The sequence below is a fragment of the Rhinopithecus roxellana genome, chromosome 9, assembly GCF_007565055.1.
Source record: "Rhinopithecus roxellana isolate Shanxi Qingling chromosome 9, ASM756505v1, whole genome shotgun sequence".
Classification (NCBI taxonomy): Eukaryota; Metazoa; Chordata; class Mammalia; order Primates; family Cercopithecidae; genus Rhinopithecus; species Rhinopithecus roxellana.
In genome coordinates, this window is record NC_044557.1 from 123,623,155 (window position 1) to 123,646,426 (window position 23,272).

The window sequence follows — 23,272 nt, forward strand, 5'->3', positions numbered from 1 at the left end:
ATATTTTTAAGGGGAACAGATTGAAGACCTCTCCCACTGTGTTGGTCCATCAGAGGGCAAGAGAAAAGAGATGCGGCCTGCTGCTCCCAAAGGGAAATGACTCAGCAAGGCACTGGTTTCCTTCAAACTCTCCTTATTATGTCTTTGCTTGTGAGATTGTCTAATTCAGTGGCCACCCTTTTAAAACCTGAACTCCAGGGTCAGACACACCAAGGGGCAAGAGAACAGACCAAACCTTTATTAGTTCACAGAACTCCAATTCTTTATTAATCACAGCTTGCTCACAATGACATACAGGAAAATAGCACTAATGAAGAGTAAATATGCAGGCAGCAACCTTCAGGAGTTGGGAGTTGGGGAGAAACGACTTCAAAACTGCGATAGGTACTTATGTTGGGTATCTGGTGATTCTTAGTTGGCACAAATGCCCTGCCTAGCCCCCTTAACTGCGTCAGCTTCACAGATGGAGTGTTTTGTTGTTGGAGTTGTTAGTAGGCAGGATTGCCTTACACTGGGGAAGAAAGACCAGCTTGAGTGAAAGTCCGCAGTGTTTTTGATTTTGTTTGTATGTGTGTTTTAATGCAACAACCAGCTCACAGTTTCCAAGTGGAAAAATATTCAGTAGCATCATGTACTTGTACTATAGGTAAGAGCTTAAAATGAACATCATCAATCATGGCATCCACAAATAAGCCACCTGACACATTAATTAATTCATTCCATCAAAAGAACTTAAACTAGAGAATTAAGCCCACTTTATGAAGAGCGATTTCACGGCTGCTTGAACCGTTTGAATTTGGATTTGTGTTCAGCACTTTCAAAGGTTCAACTTTTTGCTTCTACCCAGATTGGTCTCAGATCTGTCTTCTCATCCATCCCTTTCTAAAGTCAAAGCACATTTGTAGCACATAATCCAGGAGAAGCAGAAGTAAATGCTCTAACTGGTGGTATTTCTTAGCCTGGTTTTGTAGTTTTTAGGCAGTAAGTAGATTATGAGCGAACAAATGTGAAGGTTCATGTGGAGTCATAATACCTGTGATCTAGGTATGGTCTTAATCAAGCTCAGAGATAACAAAGCCTTCTAGGTCATTAGGCAATGGTGGGTTTCTAGCACCATAGACTGTCTACTGACCTCCTTTTTCTTTTGGAATGGAGTTAGACATGGGGAGCTTCAAAAAGAACAGACCTAGCAAATTCATTTGAGTGGAAAGACACAACATCAAAAGCCTGTTACAGGACATGTAAGATTATGAAATAACTTGCATAATGCAATACTTGTATTTTTTAACAAAAATGTAAGTATTTACAAAATAAGATCCAAGGTATTTTTTAAACATCAAGCAAAACATTCTGCAAAGAGACCGCATTGATTTTTTTAAATTTTTGATTCTGTTTTTTTTTTTTTTTTTTTTTTTTTTTTTTTTATAATGAGTTCTTTTTAAACCATGTCATACATTCCCCATCCTGATATCGCATGATCCATTATAATATAGGCAGGGGGATTTACTATTGTGGGGCGTGCCAGACCCTCCCTTGCTTCAGCCAGACAGTTCAACCTGGAGTTCCTTGTTCCTGCGCACCTCCGCAGCATGCCTCTCCTAAAAAACACAAAAGGAAGAAGAAATGTCACAGGCCTTTGTTGTCTGGTCCTTTGCATACCATGTGCTTGACTAGAAGTAACCCAGTTTGTTGTCTACTTTTAGGAGCTTTTCTCATTTCAGAAGAGAGGAAAATATAGGCCCCACAAAATGTCATGTTAGAAAAGATCTTACAAGACATATCGTGTTTTAAAAAATATATTTAACATTGTTTTTGTTTAAAACTATGACCAAACGTTCATGTTATTAAGATAATTTTGAAGATTAGGATCACAGTGTAAATCCAGAGAAAGGCAATAAAACATCACATTATTGTTTCTCTATCATTTCTAATGATGTTGTTCCTTTTGACTAATATTTTAAGGACTTTATAATCCTGATGGACACTCTGGGAGGGCTAGATTCGGGATGAAGACTTTCTATACTGCTTCTTAAACTCTTGACCTGTTTGTCAAGGCCCTTCATAACTGCAGTCCAAGTGACTTTTCCAGTCATAACCCCCATCTTTTCCTACACACACTTGATGTTTCAGTTTAGTGGAATTGTCTTGTCATGCAATTTTCAATGCTAGTCTTTCATCTCCACTGGTCAGTATTGTAAACTTACTCTTTAAACCCTATGACCACTGTCCTTTTCTCCACAAAGATTTTTATGAGACTGCAAAGACTAATCTGCAAACTTATCTTACTTTCCATTTGAACACCTGCATAAGTCTTTCCTTTTATTCGGCAGTCATTTTATTCTAGCTTCTATTATGACCCTCTCTGTTCCTGTCTCCTCTGTTATATTTGACTGTAAGCTCATTGAGGGCCTGGACTATGCTTTCTCATTTTTCTTCCATTTGCAGGGCCTAGCAGAGAGCTTTGCAGATAGCATGTGATTGGTGGATGTTTATTTACGTAAGGAACCAAGGTACTAGCCTTGTGTTGGGAACTGAATTTCCTGAGGAGGGAACTGATGGAGAAAATGTGGCCTCAGTATTTTTTAGTATATGACTATACCTCAGATGACTAAAATCACAGTGTCTTGCATATATCATAGGTGCTAAATAAATGTTCATTGAATTGAAATTTTAAGATGCTAATTATTGTTAGTATAATTTATATTTCTGTTTAGAATGTTGTTTATATTGCTTCTCTCCTTCCCTCTGAAGCTCCAGAAATTACTTGAGACTCCATAGATTCTTTTAGTTCAGGGGAAATAAGCTTGACCACCTATAAAGTAAATCTTATCATTAAACTCTATTAATCTCAAGGGGTCTATATTTATAGGCTTCTTTATATTATAATAATGAATATTTATTAGACACTTAATATGTACCCGACCTGCATCAGTACAGGTTTTACTCGTATTAGGTCCCTTAATTCTCACAATAATCCTACAGTGGACATTCTATTATTGTCCCCATTTTGCAGATGAATAAACTGAAACACAGGAATGGTAAAGTAACTTGCCCATGTTCATGATTCTAACAAGTGGGATTTAAACCCAGGGAACCTGGCTTTACAGCTCACCCTCTTAATCCCTGCTGTACAATTTTGATGTTGAGTGAGGAGAACATTTTATAGTTGCATGGAAAAATGTGTCTTTTCAAGTGTAGATTCTGGGAGAAAAAAAGGCATAACCACCCTACATTTCCTTCAAAGATACAGAGTTGGAGTAAGCAGGAAGTTGACTCTAGAGAAAGAGATTAAAGACAATTTTATTTAATTGGTTTAAATGAGCTTTTGCATATGTTCAAAAACCATGAAGAGAAGGAAAAAGGCATGTATAGAGAAATCAAATCCTGTTTGGAAATGTCACAGGGGAAATTAGCATGGATGCAGCTGATTCTTCTTTTTGTTCTGCTATTATGAGGAAAAAGATGAAGCAAATTCTTTTCTCATGCAGAAAGAAACTAATTAGTGAGAGCTGAGCTCTGGCAAAAATTGAGAAAAAGCCCAGACCATCACTATGCTAGGAAAAAGAAGCCTCAAGTCTAAAGATTCATATAAATTCAAATGATAACATAGCAAGAAACATTATAATTAGTATTATTAGACTACTTTGGAGTACACTTCTTGTTAAACTCAAAATTAGTGTTAACGAAATGGATTTTGCCATAGGAAAGAATAAATATAATTTGTGAACTTGAAATAATGTGGAAAAAGAGAAAATAAATAATTATGAGTTTCTAATTAAAAATTATTTGTTTTCAGGCATTTTAGTTACTCTATTATTCGAACACTTTACATTCACATTATCAAATATCTACTCATGAAATGTTAATGTGACTTTATTTCAAATGTGGGAGAACCAAAGGCAATCATCCTGGAAGCATATAATTTCCCACACAGTCTGTTTTTCTTATCAGCTCACTGTTCGCAATTATCAGACCTTGAATCCAGAGGTTCCTAAGTCAGTTGTGATACTCAGAGAAGGTTCATCAAGAAGACTACTCTTTGATAATATTTTTTTTATTATTGAGCTCCTGATATTTGCTAGCCACTGTCAGAGGCCCAAGCATATCCAAATTTGCAATGTTTTCTGCAATTTACCCCCTTCCTCCCATCAATATAAAGGAAATGTAATACCGTATGTTAGCATTGTGTGCAACTATGCCTTTTATATGAAATAAAGTATGAAAGTTGATTTTGGGAAAAATTCTGGTCCTCTAATTCTTTCCTCTAATTTCATAGAAAAGTTTCTCTCCTGGAAGGTAAGAAATATGGAGTCTTTTCTTTCTTTACTTTTTAATGTCCCTTTAATCTCACTAGGTATCAAATATAAACAAGGACTTGGACTACATGACCTAGGATGCCAATTTCATCTATGGAATTCTGTCATATGAGCCTAATTAAATTCAAGATGAGGTCAATATAATCAAAAATCCTTCTTTTTACTGATGACTATGCACTTGCAATATGAAAGAGGGGTCAGGAGTGAGTTGTGTGAGCTAAGAAAGCACATGTTCATGCATTGAGATGATGGTGACTGGGAGTCATGCGCAGCTAGTAAGAAGGTTTGGAGTCAAAGAGACTTTCGTTCAAATCTAGTCTCTGTGGTCTACTTGTGATCTTGGCTGAATGACTTAACCTTTCTAAAGACCAGACTCCTTACATGTGAAATGGGGATAATCACAGTATATTCTTCTAGTGTTGTTGTTTGGACGAAATGTGATAGTACATCCAAAAATGTCTGGCCTATAGCAAACAATTAACAAAGGCTAGTTTTAATCCATTTTCCTATTTCATTATTCATTCATCAGATATGTTCAATAGTAAGTGGTTGCACAAATGCTATTCGTGAATCAGAATCATAGGAAAACAAAAGATGAAAATAATGCAATAGATGTAAATTGATAATAGCTGAAATCTATAACTAAAGGGTTAAATATTATCAGCATCATGGAAATGCAAATTAAAACCACAATGAAATACCACCTTACTCCTGCAAGAATGGCCATAACTAAAAAGCCAAAAAACAATAGGTGTTAGCATGGCTGTGATGAAAAGGGAACACTTTTACACTGTTGATCGGAATGTAAATTAGTATGACCACTATGGAAAACATAAGAACTAGAAGTAGAGCTATCAGTTGATCCAGCAATCCCACTACTGGGTATCTACCCAAAGGAAAAGAAGTAATTATATGAAAAAGACACAGGCATGCATGCTTATAGCAACACAACTTGAAATTGCAAAGATATGGAACCATCCTAAGTGTCCATTGACCAACAAGTGGATAAATAAAATGTGGTATATATACACCATGGAGTACTACTCAGCCATAAAATGGAACTAAATAGTGTCTTTTGCAGCAACCTGGGTGGAGCTGGAGGCCATTATTCTAAGTAAAGTAACTTAGGAATGGAGCACTAAATATCACATGTTCTCACTTGTAAGTGGGAGCTAAGCAATGAGGATGCAAAGATGTAAGAGTGATATAACGGACTTTAGAGACTTGTGGGGGAAGGTTGGGAGTGGGGGCGAGGGATAAAAGACTACATATTGGACACAGTGTACACGGCTTGGGTGTCGGGTGCTCTAAAATCTCAGAAATCACCACTAAGGAACTTTTCCATGTAACCAAACACCACCTGTGTTCCCAAGACTACTGACATTTATAGAAGAATTACATATTATCAAAATTACCTCTTAGGGAAAAAATCGCAGAATCTTATTCCCTGAAAATATTTTTATCATTTTAAGTTACATCGTATTATGTGCTACTATTGCCACTAAAATAATGGCTATAATATTTTCATTTGACATTTTCTAGATATTAGAAGTGAAATGATGAATTATAGTGAAACAATTTCTTTTATTTCCTAAGTACTGTACTTCATGGTTGGATAGGGAAGAGCTGTTGTCAAGTTTGTCTGGGTTACTTGCTTCTCTCCTTTCTAAACAATACTGAAAGCTCCTTTGGTATTTGTTACCATGTTATGAGCTTGGAAGTCTTGGCACTGACTAAGATGATATGATAGAATTACAAAAGAAAGAAGATATGATACAATCTGGTTTAAGTGGGGAATTAAACAAGGTTCAGTAGAAGTCCTCTTCAGTGACTTTCCATGTTGATCCTCTCAGTTCCTTCCATCGTCCTGCTGTCTGATGGCTCCTAAAGGCTGAATTGCTTGAGAGGAAAAGGCTCTTCCCTAGTATCGCCACATACTTTCCTTCTCATTTGTTGTGTTGCCAATGGCATTTCCACACCTGTTTAGCAATTTGCATTTGAGAATTTAACTATTTAATTTAATTAAATGCTACACTAATGGAGAATTGTGAGGGTCGAGAGAAACCTTTGGAAATACATGAGAAAGTGAACTATTTAGTAGATGTTGGGTGAATCAACTATAAAAGCTATGGAAAAGTTGTAAAAAGTCTATATCCAGGTTATTTTGCAAATGTCTTTAGTCCCTACCCTATTTTAAAGAAATTAAAACTGCAAATCATAGCTAATGTGTGAATAATGGCAAGAAAAGAAACCCCCATAGAACTCCCATTAACTGATCAATTTTTTGAAAAGGTATTGGGCCCAACTACATCAAAAGATTGGTCAATAAGTTTACATTTAAATATTTGACATTAAGATTATATGTTTAGTGAGTAGATGTATTGTTGTTAAAATGATTATACCTGCATTAACTGATTTTTCAAAACTAACTGTCTCACTACAATTCCTGATTGGGTCATTTGGAGCTCCTACTACTCAGGGTTCCTAAAAGGGTCAGGTGGTGAATTTTCTGCAGGATGCTGCCTAGTGCATTAGGGGAGAAAGGGACACATCAGGAGAGGAAGAAAATGTCTTGAATCATTCCTGTATGGCAAGAACAGGTGTTTTTCCTCCCTCTTTTTCCTTTCTCTCTGCTTCCTCTTTCCCCCTCTCCTCCCCTTCTCTGTTTATCTCTCTTTCTACTTCTCATATCACTCTAAGAATAAGAACATTTTTAACTTCACCAGTGTATCAGTCATAATCCACTGACTAGTCTTTTGAGTCCTGGATGTGACATCAATAGATCAGCTAATGCAGGTCTTTGTGGCACACGCATCCCTTCTCCCACAGCCTTCTCCACATTTGATTCTTTTCTATGTAATAGCTTGGAGTGTTAAGATGAGGTGCTATAAAAACAGGAAACTGAAATAAAAAATGAGTGTAACATTCTTCTTTGGAGGAAGAAAGAACACTTATGCAACAAAGACAAAAAATACTAACATACAATTTATGATGACATCACAAAGCATATTTGAGAAATATTTTAGCACAGTAGTTCTCAACCATGGCTAAATATTAGAGCCTACTAGTGAGCCTTTAAAATAATACAAGGTTCTTGGCCCCTTTCCAGACAATTAAATCAGAATCCCTAAAGAGCTGTCCAGTAGATTCTGAAGTGCAGTCAGGGCTGCTTTTGCTTTAGGCTTTCAGTTTGAGCTAAAGGATTTGAGCTAACATGGCTGGGGCTCTGAGAGGTTTATGGGAATTTGTCAGTCAGTGACATTGAAGATACCATTATGGGCATCATAGTGAAAATATGCTTGAATGCTCAATTCTCTTAATTGAAGGGAAAAGGGACTGAGTGCTGAATGGTAGGCAGATTGTGGAAAAGATTGCACAAAGTTGTATCATGTCTCTTGCTTAATTGATAGGGCCAGTGAGGGCTATCAAAAGGGTGGGCGCATGGTGTAGTGACCTTGATGTGAATTTACTTTTACTGATATTATTCAGTGTCTTTGCATTTACTGTCTATATTGGACCATACTACATGTTGTCTTATTCTCTAATTGTTGGTGCTATATTATTTATTGTTGAATTATTTATCATCTGTATTGGGAAGGACATGGTTGGTAAATGTCTTTGATATTACAAAGGTTCCTAAGCATATAGTAGGGACTCAGTACATATTAATTGAATGGTTAACTCATTAATAGGTATCATTTCAGAAGTAGTCATTTTTTTTTTCTCTTTTTGTTTTAGAGACAGGGTCTTGTTCTCTTTCTCAGGTTGAAGTGCAGTGGGACGATATTAGCTCACTGCCATCTTGAACCCCTTGGCCCAAGCGATCCTTTCACCTCAGCCTCTGGAGTAGTTAGGACTACAGGCATGTGTCACCACTGCTGGGTAATTTTTAAATTTTTGTTTGAGATGAGGTATCGTTATATTTCCCAGGCTGGTCTTGAACTCCTGGCCTCAAGCAATTCTCTTGCCTTGGCCTCCCAAAGTGCTGGGATTACAGGTGTGAGCCACCATGCCCAGCATAATTATCTTTTGCTATGGTAGATTTCAGAACAGCTTATGTTACATTGGCAGTTTCATGCCTTTTGGCTTTACTGTTATTACTGACCCTCTTTTAAATTTCTAGTTTCATAGGAATAACTTCATTCAAACAAAATGCTAAATATTGCTTATAATATAAAACTTTGTCTTATTTTAGGAAAAAGCAAAGTAGTTTTAGTATACACAAACACATTCACAATATGTAAACAACAATTTTGTACTAAATCCACCTATGTGATATACATCAAATCAAAGTAAATTTGGTATTTCCTCTTTACTGAGGAGATAAAAGATCTTGACTGCCACTGGCCAAAGATCCTATTAGATTTGAAAAGCACCTCATTAGCTATGAAATACCAGAAAAAATGTGGTCCTAGAAATTATCTGGGCTGCATTATTTGACATGGGATAGAATGCTGACAGCTGAGATTTAAATCAGAAAAGGCTACAAACCACTAGTTTGCAAATCTGGCTGCATATTGGAATCATACGGAGAGTTTTCAAAATGCATGGAAGCTGGGTCCCATCCTTGGAGATTCTGTGGGTTGATGTCAGGACTTTTAAGCACTCTTCAGGTTATTTGCAGGAAAAGTGGTCTGCAGGTGTGCATGTATGTATGTATGCAGGAGGGCACTAAATTTGGGTGGGAGTGGAAAGATTGAGAAAACGAGCTGAGCATGGCTGGGCTGGGTAAAGAGAAAAAACACAGAGAGAGGAAAGAAATGGCCTATTAAAAGCTAGCACTTCTGGAAATACTAGATAAAATACGGAAATTTTATGAACTATTTTACAATTGAAATCAAGAAGGATATGCCCTGTCTGGGCACTGTGGCTCACACCTGTAATCCCAGCACCTTGGGAGGCCGAGGCGGGTGGATCACTTGAGGTCAGGAGTTTGAGACCAGCTTGGCCAACACGGTAAAACCCTGTCTCTACTAAAAATACAAAAATTAGCTGGGCGTGGTGCTATACGCCTGTAATCTCAGCTACTTGGGAGGCTGAGGCATGAGAATTACTTGAACCCAGGAGGCAAAGATTGCAGTGAGCTGAGATCGTGCCACTGCACTCCAGCCTGGGTGACAGAGCGAGACTCTGTCTCAAAAAAACAAACTAACAAAAAAAAGGAGGCTATGCCCTGTGTTTGGGTATGTGCAATTTGAAAAATAAAAATGCTCTGGGACTTCCAGTGATATAAATCTTGCATTGAGGCCTAATTGAGAATGCTGCAATAGGATCCTCAGGTACTGTTCCTAGCAACGTCACTCAATTTTTTTAGGGCCTAGGATGTGAGATGAATGTTGAGTCACAGTGATCTCAAAGAGATCACATAGTGGCCCTCTGCTGTCCATGTTACGAGCACTGGTCAAACAGGAACATCCTTAGTTCTCTAGAGAAGTGCAAAATGGGGGCAGATGGAAGAAGACTGACTGGTTTATGGCCATGGGAGTAAACTTCAGCAAATGGAACTTTGCTCTCCTGTGTCTGAGTAAAACATATGTTCCTATACCACCATAAATCACCTGAAGAGAGCCAAATTCTGTTGCCTCTTCCAAATCGTGACTTGACTCATTTGGGTGAAAAGCAATGACATTGTTCGGAGAGTATAAAAACACCAGCTTATAAATAAAAATTTAATCCGAACTTTCATGTTTTGGATCAGGCATCAGATAACTATTCCAGCTCTTGCCCAAGTCAGCAGTCCTTGTCCATGTACCTCTGAGAGCCTCAGTGTCTTGCTGCTGCATCAGAGCCCACGCACCCTTCCCCAGCAATGCTTTCAAAAATTCCTCAAGAGCACAAATGAAGACTCCATGCAACTGTATCCTTAAAAGGTTTCATGCCTGATTTCCTTTGTTTCTAGCTGGGTATTTGCAGTCAGAGACTGAGAATGAAAACAGAATCATCAGAACCCTAGGATAAGGTTGTTTGAAACTTAGATGAGATGGGACATCTCTAATAGAAGACATGAAACTCTGAGAAATAGTCAGAAAACAGGAGGCTCATCTGACTAAACTCTTAGGGCTCTGATGACAGGCACACTCCTGTTTTGCTCTGCATCTCCAATGCTTATCACACAAAGGCACTCGCTACTGGCGGGAAGCATGACTGACTGCTCAGAAAAGGATTGAGGCATCTTTCTGAAACATCCTGTTTCTCAATGCTTAATCCAATTTTGTGGAAACGGACACAGATAAACTACTCATAGCTATACTGTATATTTTCAAAGGAAAGGTTTTTTGAGGGGATAGGTGGGAAACAGCATAGAGAGTACAAAAGTGAAAGAGAGCGTTTTTCAGAGCAACTCCAGCACAGCTCCTCCTGACTCATGGGAATGAGTATACGTTTAGGTTGTTGAGGAGAAGGGCACCAGGATACCAGAACTGGATGAAACATCCCCTATGAGCTAATCTTTGCTATGGTCCCATGTGATGCTGTTATACCCTAGAATGGGCTTACCAGTGTTCATAAATACCTTGGCCTTTTCTGGCAAATATATTTTTCTAATTTAATATTTTAATTAAATATATATATTTAAAGCCATATGTTAAATATTAAATCAAATGTTATTTATATTTTATATCAATATAATATACTGACATTAATATTTCCAATGTCACATTTTTCCTATAGATTGCCTTGTGAGGCTTGTATAGAAGTCTTACACATTTCAAAAGCATGAATCAGCCTCCCTAAATCCACTCATCATGGGAAAAATTGAAAAAAATTCCAGCCTAATTTGGATTCCCATTCCTCTACCATGTTGCACCCCCTGCTAAGTCATTGCTGCACTGTGAGACCCTGCCCATGGCAGTTAGTTGTCCTCACACCTGCAACAAATTTTGACTTAGTCTCTGGTGCTCAGGCATATGGAAGTTCACCCAGCTGTGTTGCATATGAATATATCCATCTGCTCAGGACTCTGCTGAGATTACCTTTTCCTGCAGACGTTCAATAATAGCAGCTAGATTAGCCTCACGGTTTTCCTTAATTTGTTCCATTTTCAGGATCAGTTTTTCCTCTGCCATCTTGCTGAAGTTGTTGTTCTCCTCCAAAGCCTTCTGAAGGACTTCTCGCTCGTGTTCCCTCTTCTCTGCCAATTGTTTCAGCACCTGGGCCTCCTGAGACTGGGGAAGAAAAACATAGCCATCTTATAATTATCCAAACACAAACCTAGCAGAATAATAGCCCACCAATTGGAGGGAGCATTCTTTTCCGATGAATAGTACTTCCAGCCTTGAGCACTATTGTCAAGTCTGTACTCATCTGCATGGCTTAGAGTTTTCTATAGAATGTGGCTAGTTGGGAAATGTGGTTAGCTGAATTTTCAGTTGTGAATATATTTCAGACTGTCTTAGAAGAAGAAGCATTTAATCCTCATTGAGGAGTTACAAATTTTTTTAAAAAAGAAGTTGTTGCTAAGCATTTATGCAACAGAAAACTCTATAATGAATTACTGGATGGCAATATCCCATTAAAGCCTGAGGAAAATGGTTGAGGACTGAGGCAAGTTCTGATCTTCCTGATCCATTGTTTTTTAATCAACTGTAGGCTAGGCCTTACAATGAGCTTTTCAACTTTCATCAATCAAATCATCAAATTCACTTTCTCCTTTTATTCACTCCCTTTCCCCCACCCCCATCCCCCATACACCAAAGTGTCTTTGGAGATCTGAGAACAGTGCAGATTTAGTGTTCACTTGGCCACAGAGAGCAGAAAGTCTTTGTTTTGACCCTCTCTTGAAATCCTGTGGTTGCTCAGTGATTTAGATCCAGATGTACACCCTGCCCCACACTTTGAGCACTGTAATGTTCTTCCAGTGTCAGGAGGCTGTATGACTCTGTACAGTGGATGGTGATCACTGGAGCACTTGATAACAATGCAGGTGCCTGGCATCTACCTCCAGAGATTCTGATTCCAAGGTTCTTTGGTGAGGCCCAGTGATAAGCATCACTAATGATTCAAACGCAGGTAGTCCAGTCTACCTTTTGTAAGTCCTACTGGCATGGGCTTTGATGTCAGGTCTGTGTTCAAGTCTTACCTCTGTTTGTGACCCAGGATGTGTTATGTAACTTCTTTCCATATTCTTTTTATTCTCCCCATTATGCAGCTGAGAAAAGTCCTACCTAATACTGACCTATCCAGGTTTAAGACTAAATTATTACACACTCATGGCTCCTGGATAATTTCTTAGGATCAGCTGATACCCTGAGGTGATCCTTCACAAGAGTAATTATAAATGGGAATATCTAAACAATGGTTGATCAAAAAATTTTCCTAAGTGCCCTGTAAAATACTGATTACCATTGAAAGCATTAATGGGAAAACATTTTAGTTGATGGTAGTGGTTGTGGGCATTTACTGGAAAGGTCTTGTTGTATAAACAATATGGGGCCTGGAGAAAGGAGAAACTTCTCTTCAAATAAAATTCTATAGAAATGGTAAGGTCAGACAGCCTTACACTTCTTTATTGATGTGTTTATTCTGAAGTTGATCAGGAATGGGTCTGTGGCTCACTGGAGATTAGACAGAAAATCCTGGGAACCAGCCCTGCCTCTTGCTTATGTCCTGGAACCCATAATGGTTCCAGGACAGTTTATTATTTATTTGTTTTTGTTTTCTTTTTTAGATAGAGTCTTGCTCTGTCACCCAGGCAGGAGTGCAGTGGCGTGATCTCTGATCACTGTAACCTCTGTCTCCCAGGTTCAAGCAAGTCTCATGTCTCAGCTTCCTGAGTAGCTGGGATTACAGGTGTGTGCTACCATGTCCTGCTAATTTTTGTATTTTTAGTAGAGACAGGGTTTCGTCATGTTGACCAGGCTAGTCTTGAACTCCTGGCTCAAGTGATCTCCCTGTCTTGGCCTCCCAAAATGCTGGGATTATAGGTGTGAGCCACTGTGCTTGGCAGGTTTCAGGACATTTTTAGTGGAACCAACACTTTCTTACTTTGGATTAGTTTCAGGAAAACTAATACAAAAATAATAAGAAAAGTATAACATAAATAGAGTTCAAACTCCAATGACGCCTTTCTGGAAGAAGTATGAATAAAACATTTTCTAGCTGGTTCACTCTCCTGCCTCTAGGTGGGACTGTCGGTAAATCATCCTACATAGACTTTGCTTATTTGCTGTTATCAGGACTACGGAATTATTACAGGGAGAGATGTGTGTGTAAATCGCCTAGTGGCGCGGTCTCGTCTCACTGCAAGCTCCGCCTCCCGGGTTCACGCCATTCTCCTGGCTCAGCCTCCCTAATAGCTGAGACTACAGGCGCCCGCCACTAGACCCGGCTGATTTTTTGAATTTTTAGTAGAGACGGGATTTCATCGTGTTAGCCCGGATGGTCTCGATCTCCTGACCTCGTGATCCGCCCGCATTAGCCTCCCAAAGTGCTAGGATTAGAGGCACGAGCCACCGCGCCGGGTGCAATGTAACAGTGGTTTAACAATTCCTTCCTGCTCCTCTTCTCATAGATCAGTGTTTCCGTTACTGCCCTAGATAGGATCCACCTGAATTTTTAATGGCCACTTTTTAAAAGTAGCCTTTCTACAGAAACTCCTGCGGCACAGTGACATGAGCCCTAACCTGGTATTCAGAAAGCCTGGGTTTGCATCCTGCTTTGTTGACCCTGGCGTTTTGAGATAGACTTCATGGCCAGGGGCCATGCGCCTGCTGCTCTTCAGACAGGATCAGTTTACAGAGAGTTACTGTGCATTATTATCAAGAGGCCACTGCAACTGCCAAATGTTTCATTTTCAGATGCTCCAATTAACTTTGGCACTTCGTTCAGTTGTGTTTTAACTTAATGTTTACATTTGCGTTCTTAATTTTCCTTTGTGAAAGAACCAAATATAGATTCAGACCGGAAGGCTTTGAAATTACAAGGTAATACAGCAACACACACTTTTCCTTATTTCTTGCCTTGGTGGGACACATTTGATCTGCATGAACAAACTTCTGCAGTTCCCATTATGAATAATGGAGAATTCCCATTATAACCAATGCCTACTGCATTTACTGGAGTGCAACGTTTGGCTCAGTTTGAAATGCCTCAATTTAATGGGGTTAGTACTTTTGTAGCTATTGGGGCTAAATGAGATTACACAGCATAGGTGTCAAGTGCATTTCTTTAGCACAATTAATGGGGTGAAACAGAAACAGAAGGCAGTACAGAGTGTGGTCACGTGAGTTTGCTGCTAACTCACAGAGACCTGCCAAACTGGGCCAAGCTGTGCTTCAGGGCTGCTCACTTCTGTGGTGCCTTTTCTTACACTCTGGAAGGGAATGTTATATCCACTATTATCTCAACTCACACATTTGCAGGACCTAATAATTGTCTGTGTTTCATATATTTAAAGCTTATGTCCACACACACAAAAATACAGGATGTGAAGTCAATTATGGTGGAAAGCATTCTATCCTGAGGAAATACTTATAACTTCCTATATTAGTCTCTATTCATAAGCACTGAATTTTTTTAAAATTTAGAGACAGGGTCTTGCTTTGTTGCCCAGGTTGGAGTGCAGTGGTGTGATCTTAGTTTAGTACAGCCTCAAATTCCTGGGCTCAAGAGATTCTCTTGCCTCAGCCTCCCGGGTAGCTGGGACTATAGGCGTGTACCACGACACCTGTCCAGCAGCCAATTTTTGAACTAATTATTCAGTGGAGCTAATAACCATGGGGGCATCTACCTCAGTTCCTAAGGTCTCTGCTACCCCATTGGGGCAGAAAGGCATAACCTCTCTTCCTTTTTCACAGTGTAGCATCCAGATAGATATTGCTGCCCATGACTCCTCTAACTCATTTCTTAGGTAGAACTTGATTCTCACATGAACATAGTTTAATTTTCTAGTCAGACCCTCAAGGAAGAAAATTGGTTCTGATTCCAATGAGCAAATAGGCAGTTTAGTCAATGAGAAAATAAGCAGTTAGTCCAGAAAACTGCACTAAAACATGACATGAAATGAGTGAGGCTGTAGAATAAAAAACATGTGATATACAAAAGTAGCAGCATTTTCCTTCATTTTTGGCAAAGAAGTAACGTTCTCACTACATGTTCAAATAGGTATTCTTACTTTATATCTTGACTGTGCAGATTAGCAGAAAGGAATTGTGATTGCATGGACTTGTGACAGGGAGGGTGGTGAAGTGAGAGAATCACTAAAAGTTGTTAAAAATAAATTGTCCAAGGAAAAAGTATCTGGCCTTGGAGGAACACTTCTAAATAACCTGTACCTAACATAGAAGGTCACTAAAATATTAAAATGGAAAATTAGGGCAAGACAACGATCAGCTGATATACTGCAAATATCAGGGCAAAATATAGAACTGAGATGTTCAACGTGACATTCCGGGAGACTAAGGGACCTTCTCCATCTTGCTATTATGGGATCTGAGGCACATTACTGGTGAGCACCTTTTCTAGGCATAAACCTCCTCACACTGAACTCAATCATTGAAATAATTACATGAGAGGTACATGAAGGGAAAAACAATGAGACAGGGAAGGAGACTTATTGTACATTTAGGAACACTTTAACATTTTGCAAAGAGGTTAATTACCAATTTTTATATTACTGAGTATAAAAGTTTAATTACTGTACAAATGGAGTGGAAGATAAATTTGAGTAACTGGTACATAAAACTCATTTTATTTTATGTACACAGATGAGACTTAAGACTACATTTTAGATAGCACTAATTTTCCATTTATTTCTGAAGTAAACATATTTATTTTCTTGTCACTTTTCATTATTTGGAGGATACATTACTTGCTATCCAGGACCGTTGATCAGACACTAAATCTCCTAGTACCAAAAATGCCTTTACACAAGTAGATTAGGTGATGTGTCTGTAATTATTGACTTTACTGCTAACAATGAAAAACCATTATCGACCCATCTAAAGTCACAAATAATGTCCTGTTTGAATATAAATAATTATATTCCAAATATGACAGTTGAATATAATTATGTAAAACCAAAGAGTACAATATTCACTTCGCGTTGAAGAGCCCGAAGCGTAACGGGAAATTTAAAATGATTAAAATCCAAAGACCTTTAGAATGAGCCCTTCTGCTAAAGTGTGTAATGGATTTACTGTGGTTAGCTCCTAGGAAAAGAAACGTGGGGGTGCTCTTCTTCACCGAGAAGGTAGCACACAGGAAGACTCTGTGGCCCACGTGCCATATTCTGTAAGGAGCAGAATGTTTCCTGAATGTCAAGTTGTGAATAATCCAGTACTTTGTTTCATAATCCATTGCTATACAAACCACCCCCTCTTTCCCTGGATTCCATTTTAATTGCCATCTACAATGTGAGATACCAACAAATGGTAAAGGTAAGTCTATCATGTTTGGTGACTAATGATCCACTTTTATGCCATTTTATTAAGAATAAGCAACACATCTTCCTTTCAGAGGCTTAGTGACTTTGAAGCTGATTATGCCAGTAATGAGAGCATGCTAATGAAATCTCACTGGACTGGTTCGAGTAGCGTGCTTTTGAATTTAATCTCTTTTAGGGTGAGATTTTATCAATGTCATTAAGATCCTTTCGTTTTCACAATGTTAATTTTTTCAAGACACTTTTAATTGGCCTGACCTATTTATATATCTATTACCTATCAAACTTTCTTTTCTCCTATGCAATTTGATAAAGAATATTTTATAATATTTAAAAATATTGTCTGGGCACTCTGCCTCATGCCTGTAATCCCAGCACTTCAGAAGTCTGAGGTGGGTGGATTACCTGAGGTCAGGAGTTCGAGACCAGTCTGGCCAATATGACAAAACCTTGTCTCTACTAAAAATATAAAAATTAGCCGGGTGTGGTGGTGGGTGCTTGTACTCCCAGCTACTTGGGAGACTGAGGCAGGAGAATTGCTTGAACCTGGGAGGTGGAGGTTGCAATTAGCTAAGGTGGCACCACTGTGCTCCAGCCTGAGCAACAGAGCCAGACTCCGTCTCAAAAAAAAAAAAAAAAAAAAAAAAAAAAAAAAAAAAAAAAAAAGTAATGTATTGTATGGCAGCATTTCAGTCTCTGTTAATGAGAAACTTCTTTTCTTTATAAAATCATGAGTTTGCTAGATAATCTCTGTGAGGTCAGAAACTGGATGCATCTTCACATAGTAATTGCTAACCCTTTTACCATGCTGGTTATATGTCTTTATATAGAGTAACCTTCCAATTCTCACACTAAGTACATGACATAAGTTCTATTACTAGTCTCATTTTACAAATTGATGAAAGAAGACATAGGGAGATTAAGTCACTTGCTTGAGGTCACACAGCTTTTAAGTGGTGGAACCAGGATTTTAACACAGATATTCTCTTAACCACAGGTTCTTAAAGACAATGTTTTAAAGATGCTCTTAAACACTGTGCCCTGCTAAGGATGCCCATGTAATTGATTGTCCAAACTGGAACACTTATGAGAATAAAAGAGAAATAATTAATAATGGTATCAAAACAACAAGAGTTAGCTGGGGTTGTCCTGGGCCAACTGGGATGTATAGTTAGGCTAGCTCTGCTGCCTCTGGCCAAATACATGTTGGTTGAATGAATGAATAAATGATAAATGGATGGTTAAAGTGTTCATGTCATTTCACCCTTGTGGGTCAGTTGCATTATGGAAACTTTGATTTTAGGAGATGAGCTTCAAGCTGCCCAGATGAGATTGATACAGACTCATAGAAGTGATTATCACTGACTACCAGCAATAATCACAGAATGGAGAGAAAGCAGGGAAAGGGCTTATTCTTTTTATGACAAGCTTCTTCTACTAGCTAATCACTGGAGCATTAATTCTGCCTCAAAGACGCCTGAGGGAGTATACTCCAACCTAGTAACCAGATGGTCGGTGCTGCAGTAATGTCAACAGATGGAGTGGGGAGGTGAGGAAATTGCCAAAACATTGAACACAAAGTGAATCGTTCCCTGAAGGGGTCCCTGAAGTCCCAGGAAGAGGCCTTCAAGGCATTAAGGGTAGGGGGAGGGAGGAGAACTCATAAGTTTTTTATGTTTAAAACGCCCTAACAGAAATCACATTTCACATCTATATCCATGTCTATCTGTATATTTACTTTGAGTTAGAATTATGTCAATTTAGTGCAAAACTGTTTATCTTTGAATCAGAAATAATTAGCAATTACAGATTCCTTTGGTTATAATCATGGTAAGATAATTTATTAATACTTATTTAAAAGTAATATGTTCGCTAGGTAGAATCTTCAGAAACCTGTAACTTATAGGAAAGGAAATAAGTCCAGGGCAATGGAATGTTGCTAACCTCTGGGCCAGGTGGAACGTGTATGTATTTTTGGAAAGTCTATAGTGACTCCTTACTCTTTACATAATGGAATTTGCCCACTCACCTGGCATTCATAGCCCTCCCTAATCTCACCTCACTACTCTCAAACTCCTTATCCAAATCCACTAGTCCAAACCACTGGTCTACCCACTTCTCTGAAACACACACTTTCCGCATTCTTGCCTCTGTGGATCCTTAGTTCTGGAATCACTGTCTTAGTCTAGAACATTTTCGTGTTTTCTCTATTTATCTAATACTATTTATTTTTCTAGTCATCTCCCCCTTTTAAAAACCAGATACTTCTTTAAAAAGATGCTGCAACTCACATAAAGTAGTGAAATGGCTTTATTATCCTTAATAATCTCCCATTTCATGCGAAGTCAAAGTCCTTAATTGCTACCTCTGACTTCAGTTGCTACCACCCTCCCCCTGCTCTCTCAGCTTCAGCCACGCTGGCCTCTGTGCTATTTCTCAAATGCACCTCGTACATTGCTATCTCAGGGCCTTCGTACCTGTTACTCTCATTACTTTGAATGTTCAGATCCCAGAGAAGAGCTGCCTGCCTTACTCCCTTGCTACCTTTGTGCTTCTTTTCAAATGTTCTCTTACTCAAGAGGTTTTTTTCTGACTATCCAATAATTATATTATTATATATAGTAATAATTATATAATATATTATAGCTTCTTTCACCCCCACAACCCCAATTCTCTTTGTCCTGCTAATTTTGTGTCATCTAATATGCTGCATATGTATTTATTAGCTCTTTCTCTCCCACTCGAATGTAAGGTTGATGAGTATCCCCTGTGCCTAGAACGGGGCCTGCCAAATAGTAAGTGCTTGATAAATATTTGTTGACTGAGTGATTTTGCCCAGACTAGGAATTCCTTACTACTGTTTCAGATGTCATTTGGAAACTTAGTGCCTGTAATTGTTTTAGGATGGGAGGATGGAATAAAAAATCAAAACAAGCTATATATTGCCACTTTCACATTTGGCCCTGTAAGTTATTATTTATTTATTCACTTAAAAACATTTGTAGTACTCAGGCAATGGCTAACAGGAGTTGAATAAGAAAGAAAAATATTTTTTGTAGTAGTAACTATTGCCAAGCACTATTAAACAAAAGACAAGTTCTATCTTCATGGAGTTTATAATCTAGTGGGAGACATAGGGTTAAATAAATACATATGCATATAAATACTAATATGCCAATAAATACTAATTACTTACAAATTGTGCTAGGTGCTACAAAGGAAAACCCAGTTACCATGAAAGAGAGTAAGAGGTGAAACCCAGGTTCAGAGAAGTCCCCTCCCCACAGTGAGGAACTGAAATAGAAATAGAGTAGGTAGCTGAACAAGAGGGCGTGAGATTTAGAAGATCCTATTACTTACAGTGCATCCTAAACTTCACACTTGCATTAGCTCTGACAATGTAAAGATTAAAGCCATAGAATGGAAATGTATTTTGAACTTTCCGAGTTCCCATATCAATGTAATTTTTAAAGAATATATATATGTAAAAGTAAAGTTGAATCTGAATAATTATCTGGTATTGATTTTAAAAACTTAGGCCTAAAGTTTCCCCATTATTCCCTAGATGTTTTCTGTTTTAATATGTGTATCTGCTACTGGCTGCCTTTGGCTACTAGGCACTGGGAATATATCTAACATGAACTGAAAAGAGTTGTAAATGTAAAATACACACTGGGTTTCAAATACTTAGTATGAATAAAAGAATGTGAAACAGCTCATTAATACTTCTATATTGATTATATGCATATTGAAATAATGTTTTGAATATATTGGGTGAAGAATATTTTATTAAAATTCATTTCACATTTATTTTAAAAATGTGGCTTGTAGAAAATTTAAAAATACACATATGGCTTACGTTATATTTCTTTCTTTCCTTTTTTTTTGAGATGGAGTCTTGCTCTGTCATCCAGGCTGGAGTGCAATGGCACCATCTCTGCTCACTGCAATCTCCACCTCCTGGGTTCGAGCAATCCTTCTGCCTCGGCCTCCCCAGTAGCTGGGATTACAGGTGCCCGCCACCACGCTCAGTGAATTTTTGTATTTTTAGTAGAGGTAGGGTTTCGCCATTGTGGCCAGGTTGTTCTTGAACTCCTGACCTCAGATGATCCACCTGCCTCGGCGTCCCAAAGTGCTGGGATTATAGCCATGAGCCACCACACCCGGCCTGGCTCACATTATATTCCTTGGACAGTACTGTTTCACAGAGCTGCCTAGATTGATATTTTTCATTCCATCTATAAGAAAATAACTGCAGCAGGGCAACAGAAGAGAGTTGCAAATTGAATAGTGTATGAACTAAATAATTATTCTACTTGTTATAGGAACACTAAACATTTATAGATAGAAAATGTAGACATCCATAGTTTTGTTTACTTAAGATCCACTATCCCTTCCTCTTGGGAGAACACCTCGATTTTCTTCTGGGGAACTACTCCTCCACAATTCTTACCCCAGGGATCTTAGTTAAACCCTTTGCAGGTCAGTGGTGGGCATGTGATTCAGGCTGGCAAATCAAACTACTACATCCTCTTGGCCACAGTGATTGATTCTAGGTTGGACATGTGATCCAGGTCAGGCCATTGAAACTCAATTTCAGGACTTTCATTAAACTATTGGGAAAAAGAAGCTCTGTTTCTGCCAGAGGCACTAAGTTGTGAGAAAAATAATTTGGAACTGACTATTGAAATTTAACTTTCTTGGTAATGAAACCAATTAAATGCAGGAAGAGATGACAGGCATTAAAAGAAAACTTTCTGATAATACTGTGATCCCTGGATCCAGCTGTTTCTAATGCTGTCGCCACTCCTAGACTTTTTAGTCCCATATTTGCTTTTTGTTTTAACTAGTTGAGTTGGGTTTTGGTTATAGGTATGTCCTTACTAACATAATTACTGAGATATATGCACTTGCTAAAGTCTCTTAAAAGAGAATTAATAGTTCTTTAAATTAGTGCTAATTAAGTCAATATAACCCAATAGAGTAAAATCAATCAGTGATTTTTTAAAGTTGGCACTTTCTGCTAATTAGTTGTATTTTCTTTTAATTAAAACTCTACCATTGCCGGGCGCGGTGGCTCAAGCCTGTAATCCCAGCACTTTGGGAGGCCGAGACGGGCGGATCACGAGGTCAGGAGATCGAGACCATCCTGGCTAACACGGTGAAACCCCGTCTCTACTAAAAATACAAAAAAACTAGCCGGGCGAAGTGGCGGGCGCCTGTAGTCCCAGCTACTCGGGAGGCTGAGGCAGGAGAATGGCGTAAACCCGGGAGGCGGAGCTTGCAGTGAGCTGAGATCCGGCCACTGCACTCCAGCCCCGGCGACAGAGTGAGACTCTGCCTCAAAAAAAAAAAAAAAAAACAAAACTCTACCATTAACAACAAAAAATAAAAAGTATAAAAATAAAACCCGACCACTAGGACATAATCTGTATGGTGATTTTTGCATTACAAAATTTTTAACAAATAACTGGAAAGGTGATGAAATATAGCTTTTAAAGTGTTCCAAGGAATACTTTTTTTCTGGGCATCATAACACTGGATAATTACATTTGTAAATGTCTTTTAAACATGTGGCCAGTTTCTAGTTCAATTCAATTGTTTAAATGTATAATCATTGATAATTTCTTGCTGTCAGGGTGCAGGAGCTTTATCAGATTCATTAATTAGTAACCTCAGGGACTTTTATAAGGACACCTAGTTAATTTTGATGATCCCAGTTCTTTTTTTATCCTCAATTATTTCTTTCAAATTAAGAAGTATATTACCTAGAAACACCAGCAACATCCTAAATCAGGATGTTGAATTTTGGTTTGAGTTTTAATTTCACCTCAGTCACTGGCTCTGTATTCTCTTTTTTTTTTTTTTTTTTTTTTGAGACAGAGTCTCGCTCTGTCCCCCAGGCTGGAGTGCAGTGGCGGGATCTCAGCTCACTGCAAGCTCCGCCTCCCGGGTTCACGCCATTCTCCTGCCTCAGCCTCCCAAGTAGCTGGGACTACAGGCGCCCGCCACCTCGCCCAGCTAGTTTTTGTATTTTTTAGTAGAGACGGGGTTTCACCGGGTTAGCCAGTATGGTCTCGATCTCCTGACCTCGTGATCCACCCGTCTCGGCCTCCCAAAGTGCTGGGATTACAGGCTTGAGCCACCACGCCTGGCCACTGGCTCTGTATTCTAATCAAGCCATAGCATCTCAATATATGTCAACCTATGACTCATATCTCTACCTATTGCCTATAAGATGCCAGTGCTTGGGTCAGAACTTAAACTGCTTTGGGTGCAACATGCTCTCTACTGTTTTAGGCATTGCTTATATCTGTTGGTAGCAAAGTTTTGATAACTTTGAATAATTTATTTTAGCTTTACTATGAGAATAAACTATAAATAACAACAAAAAACTGATATAAATGTTTTAAAGCAACTTCCTGTATATATACAGTCAACTTAGTAGCTCAGGTTCCTGTTTTTTAAATTTAGAACAATGATAACTAGTATTTTATATATACATACACACACACACATACACACACCAATATTAATATATAATTATGGTATATGTATACCAATATTAATATATAAT

General features: G+C 38.4%; 1 protein-coding gene across 2 annotated transcripts in view; it reads right to left on the reverse strand.

The window, feature by feature from the left end:
- Nucleotides 1–236: 236 nt before the first annotated feature.
- STMN2 (stathmin 2) overlaps nt 237–23,272 on the reverse strand; it is a 55,681-nt gene continuing 32,645 nt past the window's right edge. For both annotated transcript variants that reach the window (XM_010378492.2, XM_010378493.2), the window contains 2 exons: nt 11,288–11,479; nt 237–1,598 (listed from right to left, as the gene is read on the reverse strand). In XM_010378492.2, coding sequence (XP_010376794.1) covers nt 1,539–1,598; nt 11,288–11,479 — 252 coding nt within the window. In that variant the 3' untranslated portion in view covers nt 237–1,538. The remainder of the gene's footprint in view (nt 1,599–11,287; nt 11,480–23,272) is intronic.